This window comes from Ursus americanus, chromosome 10 (assembly GCF_024610735.1).
Source record: "Ursus americanus isolate L20-20 chromosome 10, mUrsAme1.1.p, whole genome shotgun sequence".
NCBI classification, from domain to species: domain Eukaryota; kingdom Metazoa; phylum Chordata; class Mammalia; order Carnivora; family Ursidae; genus Ursus; species Ursus americanus.
The window spans coordinates 12527379-12544449 of NC_142136.1; the positions used below are offsets into that span (position 1 = coordinate 12527379).

The 17071-nt window shown below is 46.0% G+C and overlaps 1 protein-coding gene across 6 annotated transcripts in view; it reads right to left on the minus strand.

The window, feature by feature from the left end:
* The window catches only part of FARP1 (FERM, ARH/RhoGEF and pleckstrin domain protein 1), a 267299-nt gene that overhangs the window by 69569 nt on the left and 180659 nt on the right, over positions 1-17071 (minus strand). For 5 of the 6 annotated variants that reach the window (XM_045810988.2, XM_087865037.1, XM_045810987.2 and 2 more), the window contains 2 exons: positions 9543-9585; positions 6956-7034 (listed from right to left, as the gene is read on the minus strand). In XM_045810988.2, coding sequence (XP_045666944.2) covers positions 6956-7034; positions 9543-9585 — 122 coding nt within the window. The other variant, XM_045810989.2, reaches the window with a different exon arrangement.

Consider the following 17071-nt stretch of genomic DNA (forward strand, 5'->3'; position numbering starts at 1 on the left):
AGAAAGTCTGCCCGGCCGAAATGAACACCCGGTGCCACTGACCGCAGCGTCAACGCTCCTGCATCACTGGAAGGCGCAGGAGACGCACGGGGACCTTGTCACACGAGGACGGACACATTTTATTCTATGGCTGGATCTCTTCGTTTAAAACCCAAGCCTATGTCTTGCCACTCTCCAAATAATTTTTGCAGGGTGTAACAAATGTTTACGATTTTCCCCCACAGATCAAATATACTAAAAAAATAACTTTAAGGCTCAGATAATAACAGTAGCTTGTTATGGTTAGGGAGAGCTTTTTTGCCAACAGAATTGGGAAGATGAGGGTGTCTTTTTTGTGTGTGTGTGTGGTGTAATATTCACTTAGGTTCTTCCAAAAGCCTCAGTTACCAGATCCATAAAAATTAATTTTACAGTTATTTTTTATGTTGCAGAATAAAGCAAGTGAACGTTTTTGGTGAAAGAGAAAAGTAGTATTTATAAATCAAAGAAATTAAGTAAAAAAATAGTGCAATGTAAGAACTGATTTAAAAAAGAAATCAATATGAATGCCTACATTTTTAGAAGGTATTTGCTAGTTCTGCCCACTGCCCAGAGGTGTTAACCTCAATAGCCAATCTTGGCACTTGGATTCTGGCTCTCTACAGTTGCTAGAAGGTCACAGAGGGAGGTCCACGGAGAAATGGTAGATTTCAGGTATGGGGTAGGTATGTACCTGGAATATCTAGTCATGCCAGAAAGCAAGGCAGCTTTGAAATATAAATGGGGCGTATTAAAAAGGCAAAAGAGGGGCACCTGGGTGGCTCAGTCAGTTGAGTGTGTGATTCTTGGGTTTCAGCTCAGGTTGTGATCACAGGGTTGTGAGATCGAGTCCCAGGTCAGGCTCTGCACTTAGCAGAGAGTCTGCTTGAGATTCCCTCTCTCTCTCTCTCCCCCTCTTCTGCTACCCCCATTCCTCTCTCTCTCTCATAAATAAATCTTAAAAAAGGAGGGGGGGCAAAAGAAACACCTTGAAGGGGTATCCACCTGCCAATGCTGTGACAACTTGAGTCTCAACGTGAATAATTAACGTGAATCAAAACACATGGAATTAATGAAAATTCATGAGTCCATTTTAATATTCAAAGAGAAAGCAGGAAACACTGAATATATCACCACTGGAGGAGACTACTGAAGCAATTCTTGGTAACCTAAGGCAAAAAATTGAGCAGGGACTCTGCCTCTCCAATAGCAGGATACACAGAAAACCCAAGTCGATGTGGCAAAGTTCCTTACAGAAGTACGCCAACTAATAACAGCAAGAATCCTCCTTCCACAACCTCTAAAGAAATTACAGACTCGGGCAAGGACTGTTAATTCATGTAAAAACCATTCTGGAGATGGGATGTTTGCAGAGACAAAGTAACAGGACTTCACTTCGCAACGGCAAGATCAGACCACCACCACCACCACCCGAACCCAATGAACAATCTAAGCATCACTAATGAAATGGGAGGCACACAACATCACTTTTGATGGATTCGAGCCCAGAATGTCCAACTTATAACCATCAAACGTATAGAACTACCTTCCAGTTTTCTGGAAATGCAGAGGATAGAGGAAGAAGCTAAATGGCACCCTGAGGAAGAAATCTGACGAATTCAGGAGGTGGGATATTTTACAGTGTAACTGGTCCAGTTTCTTCAACAAGGTGGTATCATGAAGGAAAAAAAAGGAGGGACTCTGCTAGATTAAATGAGGTCCAAAGGACATGACCAATGCAACTCTGGTCCTACCGTGAATCTCCTTTTAGATGAGCAGACACAAACGATATTTACGGGACAAATGGGGAAATCTGAGTAAGGCCAAGATATTAGGTGAAATGAAAAGTCCATATGGATGCATAGAGAAAAATCAGAACGGGTATCACACTAATGTGTTATCTAATGGTCACCCCTGGGCCAGAGGAATACAGTATTTTACCTTCCTACTCTTGCTCATCTGTATGTTCTAACTTTCTATGCTGCACATTTGCTATTTTGTAATAATGAAAGGTTATTTTTAATTTTTAAAAAGGGGGGCTTTTAATAAGATCAACCACAGAGATTGCCATAAAAATTAAATGAAGCAACTCGTGGAAAGCTCAGTGGACTTGAACAAAAACATTCAATAAATGTTAGCAATTTTTCCCTTATAAGTGAAAAACTAGAGGCTCCTGGCTGGCTCAGGTGGTAGAGCATGCGACTCTTGATCTCAGGGTCATGACTTCAAGCCCCATGTTGGGGGTAGACCTTACTTAGTAAAATTTAAGAAAAGAGAGATAGAAAGAAACGGAAGAAAAACAAATCCCCTTCAAGTTACTTAGGAAATTCCATTAGTAAGAACTAAAAAAACTACAGAGGCAATTTTATAACCAGCTCCCCCAAAAATCCCCAAACACCCCCAGATCCACCAGTTGATAACAGCTGACCTTTACCCAACATCCCCCACACCGATATTTATTTTTATTTTTTTAAGATTTTATTTATTTATTTGACAGAGAGAGACAGCGAGAAAGGGAACACAAGCAAGGGGAGTGTGAGAGGGAGAAGCAGGCTTCCCGCCGAGCAGGGAGCCCGAAGCGGGGCTCGATCCCAGGACCCTGGGATCATGACCTGAGCTGAAGGCAGATGCTTAACGGCTGAGCCACCCAGGCGCCCCCCGATATTTATTCTTGCTCTCATGTTCTCTGTCTCTGGGAAGTCAAAGGGAAGAAAAGCAGAGACTATAAAAAACCTAAAACATCAACATACAGATTTACAGCACAAATCATCTTTCTGGATTAGGCAGGCGGTATGATTTTTTTGAGCCTAACATTTCTCAGACCTACAGGCTTTAAGCCTCTATCTGGTTAAATTTTTAAATAAGTCGAGGGCATAAAAGCATTACATTCTGAATATTTTACCATCTACCAGTTCAAACACAAGGCCTTGAGTTCGCGGAGAATGTTCAGGGACAGATGAGTGGTCAGAGTCTGACAAGCATTGGGGACCTCTGGTGATGGTCTCGTGTAGGCTCCGAGGCAGCGCTGGCTTCTGGAAGCTCGCACACGTAGGCATTTTGAAGACTGCGGAAAGAAGCTGTCACTCCCTAGTCGTGCTGAGTCTTCAGTTCTGGGGCCCTTGTAATAGGAGAACGACCTTCCTGGGTCCTGACGGTTGACTTCTTAACGACAGCTGTTAATCAGGCTAGCTTTAGAGATGCACCAGCACCTCCCATTCTATAAACGGAAGCAACCGCAAGCAAATCCACGGGAGCTAAAGGCTAAGTTAACTCAGCAGGTGTGAAATAAAATCAAACCAGTAAATGATGAAAACGCAAAGCGCTCAAAACAAAGTCGGTCCTTGGCAGCAGGGGGGGTGTCAGGAGGAGGGACGATGGTGGCAGAGCTCATCCAGAGGGTTCTGGGGACAGCAAGAGTTGCAAATCACACCAACCTCAGGCCCTGCTTTAAACGTGTCTATTTTAACTTATTTCATTTGGGAGGTCTTCATCTTTCTCTCCTTCCTCAGTGGAAAGTAACTTACGATTTCTCTGCCAGCCTCAGGAGACACTTGAGCAGGCCCTGAAGAGCAGCAAGCTTTGATGGATCTCACCACCTCTAAGAAGAGCACAGCCAAGGAGAAACTGGATCCAACCGAAGACAGGATGCCCAGAGCCAAGTGTGCCGAAACGCACGGCCTCACCAAGACGGGCTCGGAGCTCTGCGGTAAGAAAACCTGATACCTTCTGTCCCAAAGAGCCCTCCCCCTCGCCGTTTCAAACCCCCACCTACTTTTCTCCTTCTAGAGGCCTGGGCCTTGGTGGCAACAGGACACAGTGCCACCGAAAGTGTGGTTCAATAAATAGAAAGGAATTCAGCTCCTCGGTTAACAGCGAAGTGCAATTTAATCTAGCTACATAAATGGGAAGCTGAAACCTACTCCCGAGGCCCCGAGAAGTAACTGCAGAGCTGGAGTCACTTTTAAAGGTCTGCTAAGCTGCGGGCCTGCCTCTGTCGCCCTCTCGTCCCCATGTCCCCCGGCTAAAGTCCCGTCCACACAGAGCTTCTCCCAAGCCCTCCCTCACTCCCCACCTGCTGCAGAAAAGTGCCTGGAACCTCAGTGGTCGCATCATTACATTTCTGCGTACACAGGAATTCGAGAATGAGGGAGACAACACATTGGATCGGGAAGGTCTCCTTCCCCGCCGCACCTTGAGCCAAAGTCAAAAGCAAGGGAGAGCTTCTAAATTTCCTATCGATTTTCTTCACCCCTGCACCAAATGGAATCTCTCCTTGGAAAAGATTGTTTAAATGTCGGTTAACACTGGGAGCCAGAAAGCAAAGACAACAAAACCCCAAAGCGGCTGTTATCCAGCTGAGCCCGTGTCACCTGAGGAATTCCTCAGATCAGACAGAGCAGCTGGCCACATACCAGGCACACTTGGCCAACAGGCCCCAAGTAGCATGGAATTTTCTAGCAAAAACCAGAATGGGAGGAAACTACAAACCTCCCGGTTCACAACGGTTCACAAACACTGAAAAGGTGCAAAACTCAAAGCAAAGTAGAACGGGAAGGGGAAAAACAAGGATTCGTGCTACCAACTTCCTGAGGAGGAGAGAGGTACAGTGACATACAGGAGGCAAAGGCACACTGCCCAGTGACAGCTGGACTCGCCTTCAGATTTAGGTCAATGCTCTGAGCTCCGAGCAATGCACGTTCCAACAAGAGGAAACCCAGCACAGGTGCAGCGACACCGTAGCCCCAGCAAGGACACCACAGAGAGACCCTGTCATTGGCCCATCCCGTGCCTCTGGGTGCAGCAGCCCAGCTGCCCCTCCTCCATGGAACTGTTCTAGTAAACTGCAAGTACTTCCCAGAAGGCTAATGCCTTCTGTAATTCCTGGCCTATTAACGGCTTCAATGATTTGAGGATTCTAAGTGCAGGTAAACAATTAGCAGCAACTCATTCAGAAAACGCAGGGCCCTGGCAAGAGCCATGGCCTTCACCTCTTCCTGGAACTCCACATTCGTGCACCCAGAGCCCTTCCTGACACCGCCACGTGAACCCGACTCCTGACTCTCCACCCCTCCGCGACCCCCTGCTTCCCTCTGCTCCTTTCTATTTTAGTTCTCTCCAACACGGCCCGCCAGCCACGGATGTCAGAACCTAAGCATCCCTCCACTCCTTCAGTCTCTGCCGCCGGCCACCACCAGGACAGATGGACCGACGTCCAGCACAGAGTCCAAATGCAACCACGCTTCTCCATTTCCACTCCTGCCACCGTCGTGGTGTGGACGACAGCAACGGCTTCCTCACCGGATTCCCAGCTGTCATCGTCCCGCGTGGCCCCCACACAGCAGCTAGCCTTTCAACCCTACCAACCGTCCGGCCTCCGTCCTACCTCACTGCACGTCACCCTCTCTGTTCCTGCCGTGCCAGCCTTCTCTGAGGTACAGCTGACCCTTGGGCAACACCGGGATTAGGGGTGCCGACCCCAGGCCCAGCCCCAAATCTGCATATACTTTTGACTTCCCCAAAACGTAACTACTGTTGACCGAAGACTGACCAGTCACACACACAGCTGATGACCACGTATTCTGTAAGCTGTATGTATTACATGCTGTATTCTCACAATGAAGCAGGCTAGAGACAAGAAATGGGATGAAGAAAATTCACCTGCGAAAATACATTTACAGCCGGTCCCGTGCTGCATTTATCACTCTCACACATACACGCGCGTGTACCATGTGCACGTAAGTGGGTGTGTGCAGCTCAAACTCACGTGGTTCAGGGGTCAACTGTATTTGAACATCTGGAGCCTGTCCGTGCCTTGAACACTGTGCAACTGTTCCTTCTACCTGGAAAGCTCTTCCTCCAAAAAGGCCTGAAAGATTCTCATCACACCCTCAGGGAGGTACCATTTCCTCAGCCCGACCCACCTGAAGCGGTCCCCTGGCCGCCCTTTGTCGTACCACCCTCCTTCAACTCCCTACAGAGCTCTTAGCCTTACTGATCTCGCTTCTCGTTTAGTTCATCATTCCGTCTGCTCCTAGGAGAGTCGGGCCTGTCTCTTCACCACTGCGCTCCCAGTGCCCGGAACAACGCTGGCACGCAGTGTCCACTGCCTAAGTGCTGTGGACGGCAGGTCTCAGCCCTTTGCTAAATGATGGTCAACCACCCAGGATACTGTGCTCCGTACCAAGAGGGAGGAGAAGGATGGGACAGGCTTAGTCTAACCAGCTGCAGCTTGAGAGCCGTGTGTGGTAAGAATGTGGCTGGTCAGACTAGCAGGTCACTCTTAAAAGGGACGCATTTTGTCTTGACGCCTTCCCACCAGGCTCTGCTCTCCTCTAGCACATACCATGTCCTGTGCAAGTTATACAGTGATGGTGACGATGGAGATCATTCACAGGATCCCTCCTGGTCCCGGCCGCCTCATGCATAATCCTGCTTCTCCTCAAAACAAGCCCGGCCAGGCAACCGGCGCAGTCGCACTCAACAGGGGCATTGGCAGAAGCAGAGAGGGCAAGTAAGCTGGCCAGTCACCAGGGACCCAGGGCAGGCCTAACTCCCACGCTCTCCCACAGGGCCAACTTTCAGAGACACTGAGCATTGGGTCATGCCCACCCACCCACGGCAGCAAGTCACAGAGTTTGACTTCCCCAAACCGTCCTGTGATGTGATGGAGAGAAGACGGAAATCAGGACGGTGAGAGGTTATAAGCCCGGTTCCCTGCACAGCATAGCTTTCAAGAAACCAGGTTTCGAGGAAAACGTGGTGCTTTCTCTCTTGCTGTGTAAGCAAAGCTGGGAGCAAAGGGTTACCGGGGGAAGCACAGTGCTGACGCTGGTCAGGGACACGCTGTGAAAATATGTCATCGGTTGACGGAGAACATGAACTTTCTCTTCTCCCCTGTACTCCATGGCAATAAATAACCAGTTTCCAAACCACTAACCTTGTGAGTTCTTCTTGGAGTTGTGTGTGGTCAGGTGGAAAGAATTTCACCACAAACTTAACGACAACATGCTTTGGCCCTAAAAGAGGGGAGGAAAAAGCAGTAAAGCATTTATTGATTTGTTGCAAATGCAATTAAAGAAAAAGACTTCAGAGGGTATATTAGACACCAAATAATGAGTCTCATTCCAAGCTGTCACGAGCACGTCTGCTGACGTCCAGGTCATTGAATAGGGAGCTGAGTTACTAATTTATACTTCATGTTGCCTGTTATAAAATAACGCTTTGACAAGACTATTTCATTCAGGTATTAACCTTTTTCTCTGAAGACTTAAACTGTACCCAGATTGTAAAAACAGGCATTCATCTTCAAAAATGTACCTAATTGGCTATTTTAGTCCAAATATAGGGCTTCAGATAACGTGACGGAAAAATGAAAATGTCGATCGGTTATATGATTTAGGATTTCAAGCTATCCACCAGGTACAGCTGCTGATGTGTTCATCAAATATGTAGGAGCACCTAAGTGCCAGGTGCTCCCCTGAGCTCTGGAGGGAAAACAAACAAGACATGGTCCAGCCCCCAGCCGTCAGCCAAAGCTTTTATAAACCATCATATGGATGAGTTCAGGCAAAATCGGAAAGCAGATCTGGGATGGGTGGACAGGGAGAGGACCAAGGTGATGGGTAACTTTTTAGAATGAAAACAAAACATCAAATAGATTATACTAATTTGTAACCTGAATCAGAGCTTGTTTTGATATATGTATCAAATATACATATTTGTCATATATATATATATATATATATATATATATATTTGACATACATATTTGTTACATATATCTCCTCAATACCAGAGTGGTCTTACAGCTTCTGCCATTCGGAATAGACGGCCATGAGTTTACATTCTGTGAAATATAAGGCACTATAATGAAGTCCAAATTTTAACAGCAGTCATATAAAAGCAGAAAAGGTCTTTTTACTTTACCTTTCACTGTCACAAAAAATAATGTATTATCATCTGTGATCACACATTTGAGGGAAAAAAACCCCAAAAGCGACAAAAGATGATGTGGGCAATATATACAAAATTAGGGGAAAAACAAGGCACAGAAATATTGAAGCCCAGAGAGGCTGGGCCCCTCTTCCCTGCCCACACTGACAATTAACAGAAACTCTCTCCTGCTGAGGCGGGATCATAGAGTAACAACAGCAAAATGGGGAGGACGGGAAGGCCTGCCTATTCTCCTCTCCGCGGGGAATCCCGTGAGGTTCCTCAGATCCTTCTAAAACCTGAAGCTAGAAGACGCTACCCGCCACCCCCCCTCCCCCCCCCTCACGTAAAAGGACAGCTCTGTCTCACACACAACTAGACACAGCACACGGGGAGAGGAGGAGAAGCCCCGCTCAGTGTGGACCCAATGGCAACAGACAGTCTTCTGTCTGCTTCTGGCAACGTGCTAGAGGACACCTATCCACGCTGAGCGTTTCCCAGGAGTTACTGCAGGGACACAGTCATCATTCTGGATGCTTCGCTACCTCCACCCATCAGGCCTGGGGGTTCTCAGCAATGTGCCACCCCCCTACCCCGGTCCTCCACGCGCAGTCTCTGGCCAGCCACCCCATAAATCTGTAAATGTTAAACAAACAATGGTGATTTCAGCTTCAGCATCAATAATTGCTTAATTTAAACGACAGAAGATCAACATCACTTTCAAATGCGTAAGAGCCCTACAGACAGTGCGCCTGTTTATTGCGCCCACATAAATTGCTCGAGGTGGCCCAGTGGGGTTTCTTAGACATTAAAACAATCTCAGCATTGCAGCAAGGTGTCATGGTGCTTCCCGTTTGACTAATGGAATGTGATTTTGTTTCTGTTCTCTGACTTTTGTCCAGGCTGGGGCTGCAGTGAGGGAGTATTCAGACTCTGAAATTGACCTCAAAACAGAGAGTAGGGGGCGGGGGACTGTCCTGGTCTGAGGCTCAAGGAGAAGGGAGAGAGAAAGCAAGCCTTCTTCCCTTACTCCTCTCCCAAGCCCTCCTTAATCTTCTCCAGCGCACGATGTAAATGCAAGCCGGACTCCTTTCAGTTCCACCTGCTGTTCAAAACACGCACACACACATACAGACAGTTCTGGGCACCTGATTTTTTTCCACACATCTGTACTCTGATTTCCCAGGCTTTGAAGAGGCAGGACAGAAAACCTAACCCCGATCTTTTGAATACATGGCTCCACCTTCCCCTTCAAAAATGACAGTAACAAACATGGGCACTGACCAAGGCAAGCTCAATTCGCCTGGAGATTAATGACATGCTTTAGTTGTGAAATCGAGATTTGATTTTCCAAGCAAGGTTTTGATCGCCAAATTGTTAACTACTACAATTGCAGAATCGACATTTTAATTGCACTTGGATTAGTGGATGTTGACGGGAAATCATGGGGGTAAAAAACAAACAAACAAACAAACCCCAAGAATCTGTACCACCGGTGCTGGAGGCCACAGGGCAAATGACGTCCAGAAGAGGAAAAACGCCTGGCTTTATACTGAACATCACTGTTAAATGCTCACGTGGGATATACTTACTTCTAATCTGCTTGACAATAGGTTTTAAGAGATCCAGCCACACCTACGAAAGAAAAAACAGATTGAGACAAATTCTCAATGGAAGAGTACAAGTATTTTGAGACTTGCCTTGGAGCGGTTTAAAATCAAAATATTTTTGAGTATCTGAGGCTGTCTGTTCCTGTTTTCTGCAGGATGGTGTATCTTCCATCATCTACCACTTGCATAGTATACATCCAAATTTGCTGATATCCCTGAGCTTCAAAGTTTAAATCTCTCCAAGACTCAGCTGGTGAACTGAGACTTTTTCTCCACTCCCTTGCACTTTTCCCCCATAGCTAGCTATTCAGCAACACTGATGCCACCATTGCGTGTCTAGCTACAAGGGGAGTGAAACATGCACACTCCTTAATAAAACAAAATACACGTGTGTGTAGACATTTAGAGAACAGCACATCTTTGAGGGATAGGGGAAGGGAAGGAATATGTAGCTTTTCATCTCTCAAAACAAGGCCAGAAGGATTCCGGTTGCCCAGAAGAATAACGGAGACTTGTAGGGGCCAATAATTTGTCCAGACAGGCAGTGCCAGGACTGAAACCAGGCCTGTCCAGCTTTGAAGTCCAGACTCTTCACACACAGGCAGTTTAGGAGGCAAAATTAAAAGAGAGCAACCAGCTGCCCTTACGGATAAAGCGTAATTTAATCATATTATCCCATTTCACACATTGCTTTTCTCTAAACTCCTTTTGAACTTGCGGTCATCTGAAAAGGGTTCTACTGAAGCTCCTATTTGCATGTCTGACAAAGACAAGGTTATATGCTTAATGTAAAGAGGGTTTTATAAGTAAATATGAAAAACAGAACCCTCCCAAACGATGCAAAGGATAACAGGTAACTGACAGAGAAAAAAGTAACAATGGCTAATGGGGAAAATGTTCAAATTCAGGAGCAATCCATAATATAAGTGCAAGTCTGAAAAATCAAATACGACTTCCACCCACTAAATTTGCATAGACTGGACTATACGTATATGTATCCGTGTTCTATAATACCCCAGCTTGGCAGGGAAATGTGCACGGTCTTAACTCTATTGGTGGAGAGATGAATTGTTCCTGGAGACTAATTAGGGAGTAATTATCTAAAGCCTAAAAAAAACCCACTGCTACACATACTCTTTTATCCAGTCATAGAACTTTGGTAAATTATACATTTAAGCATGCAAAGATTTATGTGAAATGAAAATGCTGTGATTAGCATTCCTAATGGTGAAAAATTTTTACAATAACAATAAATAAATAAGTAATCTATAGGACACACTACCACACAGGCATTAAAAATTATGTTCTCACTGAATATTTAAGTACATGGGAAAATGTGTTTGGGAGGGTGGAAGATGGGTGACTTCCTGTCTTCTGCCTTTCTCCATTATCCAAACTACCTTAAGTGAGTGCTAAGAATTCTCATGATGAAAACACTAAAAATGTTAAGTCTCTACTTATTTAGGTTACTTTTTCCCCATTCACTAAGATTTCATAATTAAATTCTCATTTCTGTATTTCCCATCCCCTACCACTCTCTTGTAAAAGAGAAAAACCAATGGCATTAGGGGCATTTGGCTGGCTCAGTCAGAGGAACATTCAATTCTTGATCTCAGGATTGTGAGTTCGAGCCCCACATCGCATGTAGAGAGTACTTACATAAATAAACATCAAAAAAAAAAAAAAATAATGGCATTACTTGACTTAGGATCGCCTCCGCTGTGATAATTATAAAACTCAACCTTGAAATGTGAGAACATAATCGTTCAAAATCGCAATCATCATTCGCGAGATATATTATTTCCCTCCTAAGACTCCTACCAGATGGATAAGGTAGCAAATGTATTTCCATGGGATAAGAAACTGAGATCCGGACAATCGGTGCCCAGAGCTCAACTTAAACTCTGTTCTTCAACTTTTTTATTCATTTAACAAAAAATTACTATGTCCCTACGCTAGGCTCTGGGAATCCAGAGATGAGACAAACTTAGCACAGTCCCTGCTTCACGGAGGTTACGGTCTAGTGAGGAAGAGACAGGAACCAAACCCTTCCTGACCAAAGTGAAGTCGTACCTGACAATGACCTAAATGACACCAGGATTTCTGCCGAGGGCCTCTGGACAGACGCTGGCACTGCTCACAAAGACAGGAGTACCGGAGGAGGGTCAGGATGGAGCTTCTAGACTTTCATTTTATGGGGTGCCCCTGGATTCGTGAGCAGGAGACAGCATGACAATGATGGGGCGCACTTGTCTGGAGCTCAGAGGCGAAGCCCGGCCAGGACATATGGCCTCAGAAGTCGCCTCCAGCCTGCCTCCATGGAGGGTAAGACAGCCTCACGGAGTCCGGAGGGTGAAATGCATGACCACATATGGGGCCTCCGCCATGGACAGCCAGGTGGGAGCAGATGAGGACAGAAGGGAAAAAAGGAGAGCTGTGTCACAGAAGCCATGGGAAGACAGTGTTTCCAGAAGGAGTTATACCAAGAACTATGGGAAGGTCAAATAAGCTGAGAACTAAAATACAGAATGCCAGTTTACATTTCTGCGTCGGGAAGATAGGGAAGTTCCTTCTTGCTGCTTTCTGCTTCGCCTGTGAAATCGGAGGCTTGCAGGACGGAGGCAGGGAGAGAGCACGTGAAGTCGTTGTGTTGCTGGGGACAGCACGTTACCAGGAGAACCCTGGTGGGACCCCCCCACAGCCGCGCAGTGCGCACTCATGAGCCTGAGGGCCTGCGCTTGCCCGGCCGCCATGGCTGCCGCGGGGAACCCTCTCCGAGAACCTTCCCCATTGCCAGTTCTGCCACAGAAGCTGCCTCGACTTCCGCAAACCACTCAGGACAAAACAACTGTGCTCTGGCAACGTCGATGCCAATTTTACGAATTGTTGTAAAACAACTCTCGTCTGTTTTTGGCATTTCTGCGGCAAGCATCAAATACAAGCACCGATTTGAGCCAATTGAGCATGTGGTTTTCGAACAAGCAGGTCTGGGAACCTCAGAGCGGCGTGAAGGGGGCTGTTTGGTGGGGCTCTGCAGCAGCCACGCTGGGAGCCATCGATCACGTCATAACTAACACGGGGTGCAGGGGTAGGGGGGTGGAGGATGCGGGGCCTCTGAGAACCTCTCCGTTTACCAGTTACAGTGATATCTGCAGGGCTCACCGAAAAGGTCTTGCACACAGAGGACTTACGTTACCATAAATGGATGAGCTAGAAGGAGCAAGAAGACAAACACTGCTGCTTGATAGAGGTAAAGAATGGAAGCTTTGATATACAGCAAAGGCCACTGGGAAGCATCTGGACTAGATGAGGTCATCGTAGACCGATCACTTGTTCACTCAACCTGAGCGGAACAGAAGTTCAGACCAGTTAAAAAGGTGACAAAAGCACCATCATCTTTCTTTCCCTGCCAACGGGATCTCTAGAGGGCACAACTGTAATGCTCTCTCACCCCACGGTCCACCCCTTCAACCAAGCCACACATCCCTGTGCTCTCCAAAACCATGCTGCTGGTCTCCAGAGCACACCCACGCATCCACATTACCAGACTATACAGGGATTTGGTTAAAATAAATGGATTTCTAGAAATGTCACTCCGGTCCGTAAGACTCACTGAATCGGGGAACTTCTCTGTTAGTAAGAGGTTGCTGGCGCTGCCGTGCCAAACCACCACAGACTAGGGGCTCGGACAACACACTTTCATCTCCTCACGGCTCTGGAGGCTCACGGTGTCACGGGCTTGGTTTCTCCTGAGGTCTCCTTGACTTACAAATGGCAGTCTTCTGGTCGTGCGCTCCCATGATCATGCCTCCGTGCACGCAGGCCCCTGGTGTTTCTGGGGTACCTCCAAATCCCCTCTTTGTAGAGTCACGACTGTCAGTTGGATTGGGGTGTGCTCTCATGGGCTCACTTTCACCTAACCACCTCTTCAAAGGCCCTATCCTCAAGCAGTCTTGCTCCGAGGCACTGGGAATTAGAGCTTCAACATACAAGTTTCAGGGGCAGACAACTAGCCCCTAACATCTACCTTCCACAGTGTGGCCGCCACACAGCTTTCCAGCCCTGTCTTCTATTTGCCTACATTTCAGTCAGGCTCCCTATTTTCCTCTGATCTTTTGTTAATGTTAGTGTTAGAAGAAACACTCTATAAGATGCTTAGGTATGAAAGGTAAGGCAGGATGAACCTGTTCCCTCAGCATCTGTAGCCTCTGTTATTTTGGTGAGTGACATTTTACCTAGACTTTGTAGGCAACTATAATATTTGATGTATTTTGGAAAGGTTCTTAGTAAAAAAGACTCAGTTACTGGATATCAGACAGCGCACTGGGAAGAGACTATTTCTTGAGCACATCCTGTGTGCCAGGCACTAGACAGGTGCCTTATATGTTCTTGTTTAATGTTCCTGTCGACGTGGTCATTTTACACAGGAAGGTAGCCAAGCTCAGAAAGCTTATTTAAGCTGTTCATCAAGGTCACACACAGCCAGGATTCAACATCAAGTCCATCTGACCCCAAGCCTGTGCTTTTCCTGCAATATAATATACCGCTCCTCTAAAAGCTGACATGCTCAACAAAAGCTCGGCTCTCCTTTTCAGGTTTAAAAATCAAAACTGCGTGCAACAAAAATATTTCATCAACTGTAACACACATAGGAACGAGATAAAATGTGATGGCAAATTATCCAGTGTCTAGAATTTATTGCAACAAAGTAGTCTTTCTGCAAGCTGACTCCTACAAGAAGTTACTTTGAATTTTTGTTTGTAATAATCTGTTTAAATGTAACTTTTCATGTTAATGTTAAGTGTGGCTTTCTTTTTAAACCTGGTAGACATTTTTTATTCTGGTCAAAATAGATTAACAGGGACTGGATTTATCTTCCTATATGAAAAAACCAAACCAAACCAAAAGGAAAACATACTTAGCACAACATCTGAAGGCTCAGGTCACCAGACAGTGAGAAACAGTGATCCCCGAGAGACAAGCAAATAGAATCATGATCCCTACACTTGCCCCAGCCTCTGCCTTGCGCAGGTTTCTAGGCTGTGGCACAGGGAGAAGAATCTGGCAAAATCCGTGAATTAAAAAGGTAGGGCTGAGAGCTCACGGGGCTGTACCAGACAGTAGAAAGTTCCCTCCAGAAAGAGCAGCTGGGAGAGTACAGAAGGTTCCCTTTGAGAGTCATCAGCTGGATACTGATCAAGGTCTCCTTGTAAGCTAAGTACCCAAGACTGGGGAGAAAGAACCAATGAAAGGACTCAAGGCCCAGATGACCTCATGATCCTGGGGCACTGGGTAAAGTACTGAAGGGTCAGCCCTTAGCAGTAAGGAATAATTAACCCTGGACTATACACTACACCAGTCCCTTCTAATACATCTTAAAATCCAGATCTGAAAGGACTGAATGGTTTCCAAGTAACTTAATTGCATCCAGAACACTCCATAAAAATTTATAGGAATATAAAAGTATCCAGGATTCAACAAGGTAAAATTCACAATATCTGATATCCAGTAAAGAAAATCACAGACATACAAGGAAGCAGGAAGATAGGACCCATAATCAGACAAAAAAAAAAAAAAAAAAAAAATCAAATCTAACATGGAACACAGGTGTTAGAATTAGTGGAGAAGGACATAAAGACAGTTATTACAACTGCATTCCCTATGTTCAAAGTTGATATGCAGAAGATATAAAAAAGACCCGGATGAAACCTCTAGAGAAAAAAACCATACTGTGTGAGATTTAAAAAAAAAAAACAAAAAATATTGGATGAAATTAAAATCGGATTAGATGCTACAGAAGAAATACGAATGAACCTGAAGATGTAGCAAGAGAAACAATTCAAAATGAAACAGCGAAGTATTACCAAGAAAGTAACAGAGCATCAGAGAACCAAAGAACAACTTTGGGCAGCCTACCATGCATGGAATTGGAGCCACAAAGGACAATGGGGAGGGGCAAAAAACCAGAAGATTAAAAGAAATAACAGCTGAAAATTTTCCAAATTTGGTGAAAACCATATATCCAACAGATCTAAAAAGCTGAGAAAACCTTGAGCATAAGAAATGTGAAGAAGGGGCGCCTGGGTGGCTCAGTCGGTTAAGTGTCTGCCTTCGGCTCAGGTCATGAGAGTCCCGCATCAAGCTCCCTGCTGAGCAGGGAGCCTGCTTCTCCCTCTCCCTCTGCCTGCCACTCCCCATACTTGTGCTCACTCTCGCTCTCTGTGTCAAATAAATGAATGAAATCTTTAAAGAAGTCTATTAATTAGAACCCAAAATGAAAAAAAATGTATCTTTCCAGCTTAAGAAATGGAAGATGGCCCACTGATCTATTTTTCTAGCGATCCATTCTCTTCCAAGACTCTCTGCTCAAGGAGAGCTTTGCCTCCTCTGAGAACTGCCCCATTAACACAGCCACTGTTGCATCAAACCATGGTGCTGCTCTGCGTGGTGACAGAGGCACTCCGCAGCCTCACTTCTGCTGGATTCCCACACTTCTGTCTGTGATTCGGCAAGTCTTCATCCATTATGCCCAGCATGTTCCATAAAGAGGCCCTCCTGGCCTGCGACGTCCTCAGACCCCCAGGGAGAAGCAAGGTCAGGAGGCTGCTACTATGCATACATGAGTTCTGTCCGATCCTGGTGGGGCTGGGAAACCACCAAGGGATGTAGCCGTGGTTTCTGTGGCTTCAAGCCCCTAGAAAGCAAGTCTGCTCCTACAGAGTGAACTCTAGTTAGGGTAGCCTGAGCTAAACACCTACCAGTGGCAAAACTTCTCTCCTGGCACAGAGAAGGATATAAAATGAACAAAAAGAGGCCAGACTTCTTCCTGAGCTTTACCAGTATTTATTAGACGTTGGAATTATCGTATCAGATTGGTAAGTAATGTAACTTCGATGAAAGATTGGTGGGCTGGCTTCGTTTCTGAGCTCAAACCAAGCACAAAATACAACAGATATCGGAGCAGCAACTATGTGCAGGAATCCTGCTGGGCTCATCACTGCAAAGTCTCTGAATTATTCCTCATGACAACCTTGTAAGATCATCTTTTTTTTTTTTTTTTTTTTTTTAAGATTTTATCTATTTGACAGAGAGACACAGCCAGCGAGAGAGGGAACACAAGCAGGGGGAGTGGGAGAGGAAGAGGCAGGCTCCCAGCGGAGCAGGGAGCGGATGTGGGGCTCGATCCCAGGACCACCTGGGCTGAAGGCAGACGGCTAACAACTGAGCCACCCAGGCACCCCAAGATCATCGTTTATTAATCCCATTTGCAGATAAGGTACAAAACCAAAGAGATGCAGAATCTACCCAGTTGCTGTATGACGAAGCAAACGTTTAAACAGAGATTTACAAGCCACAATGCCAGCTTTTCCCAGTGTCCTCGATGGGCTGCTGAGATTCACTGAGGTTCACGCAGCTGACATGGGCCAATGTGAGGAAAGGCAGCCAAGTGTGGCAGGGAGCAGCCTGTGCTGGCTGAGACAGGCCTGTGCGTAAATCCTGGTTATAAACCT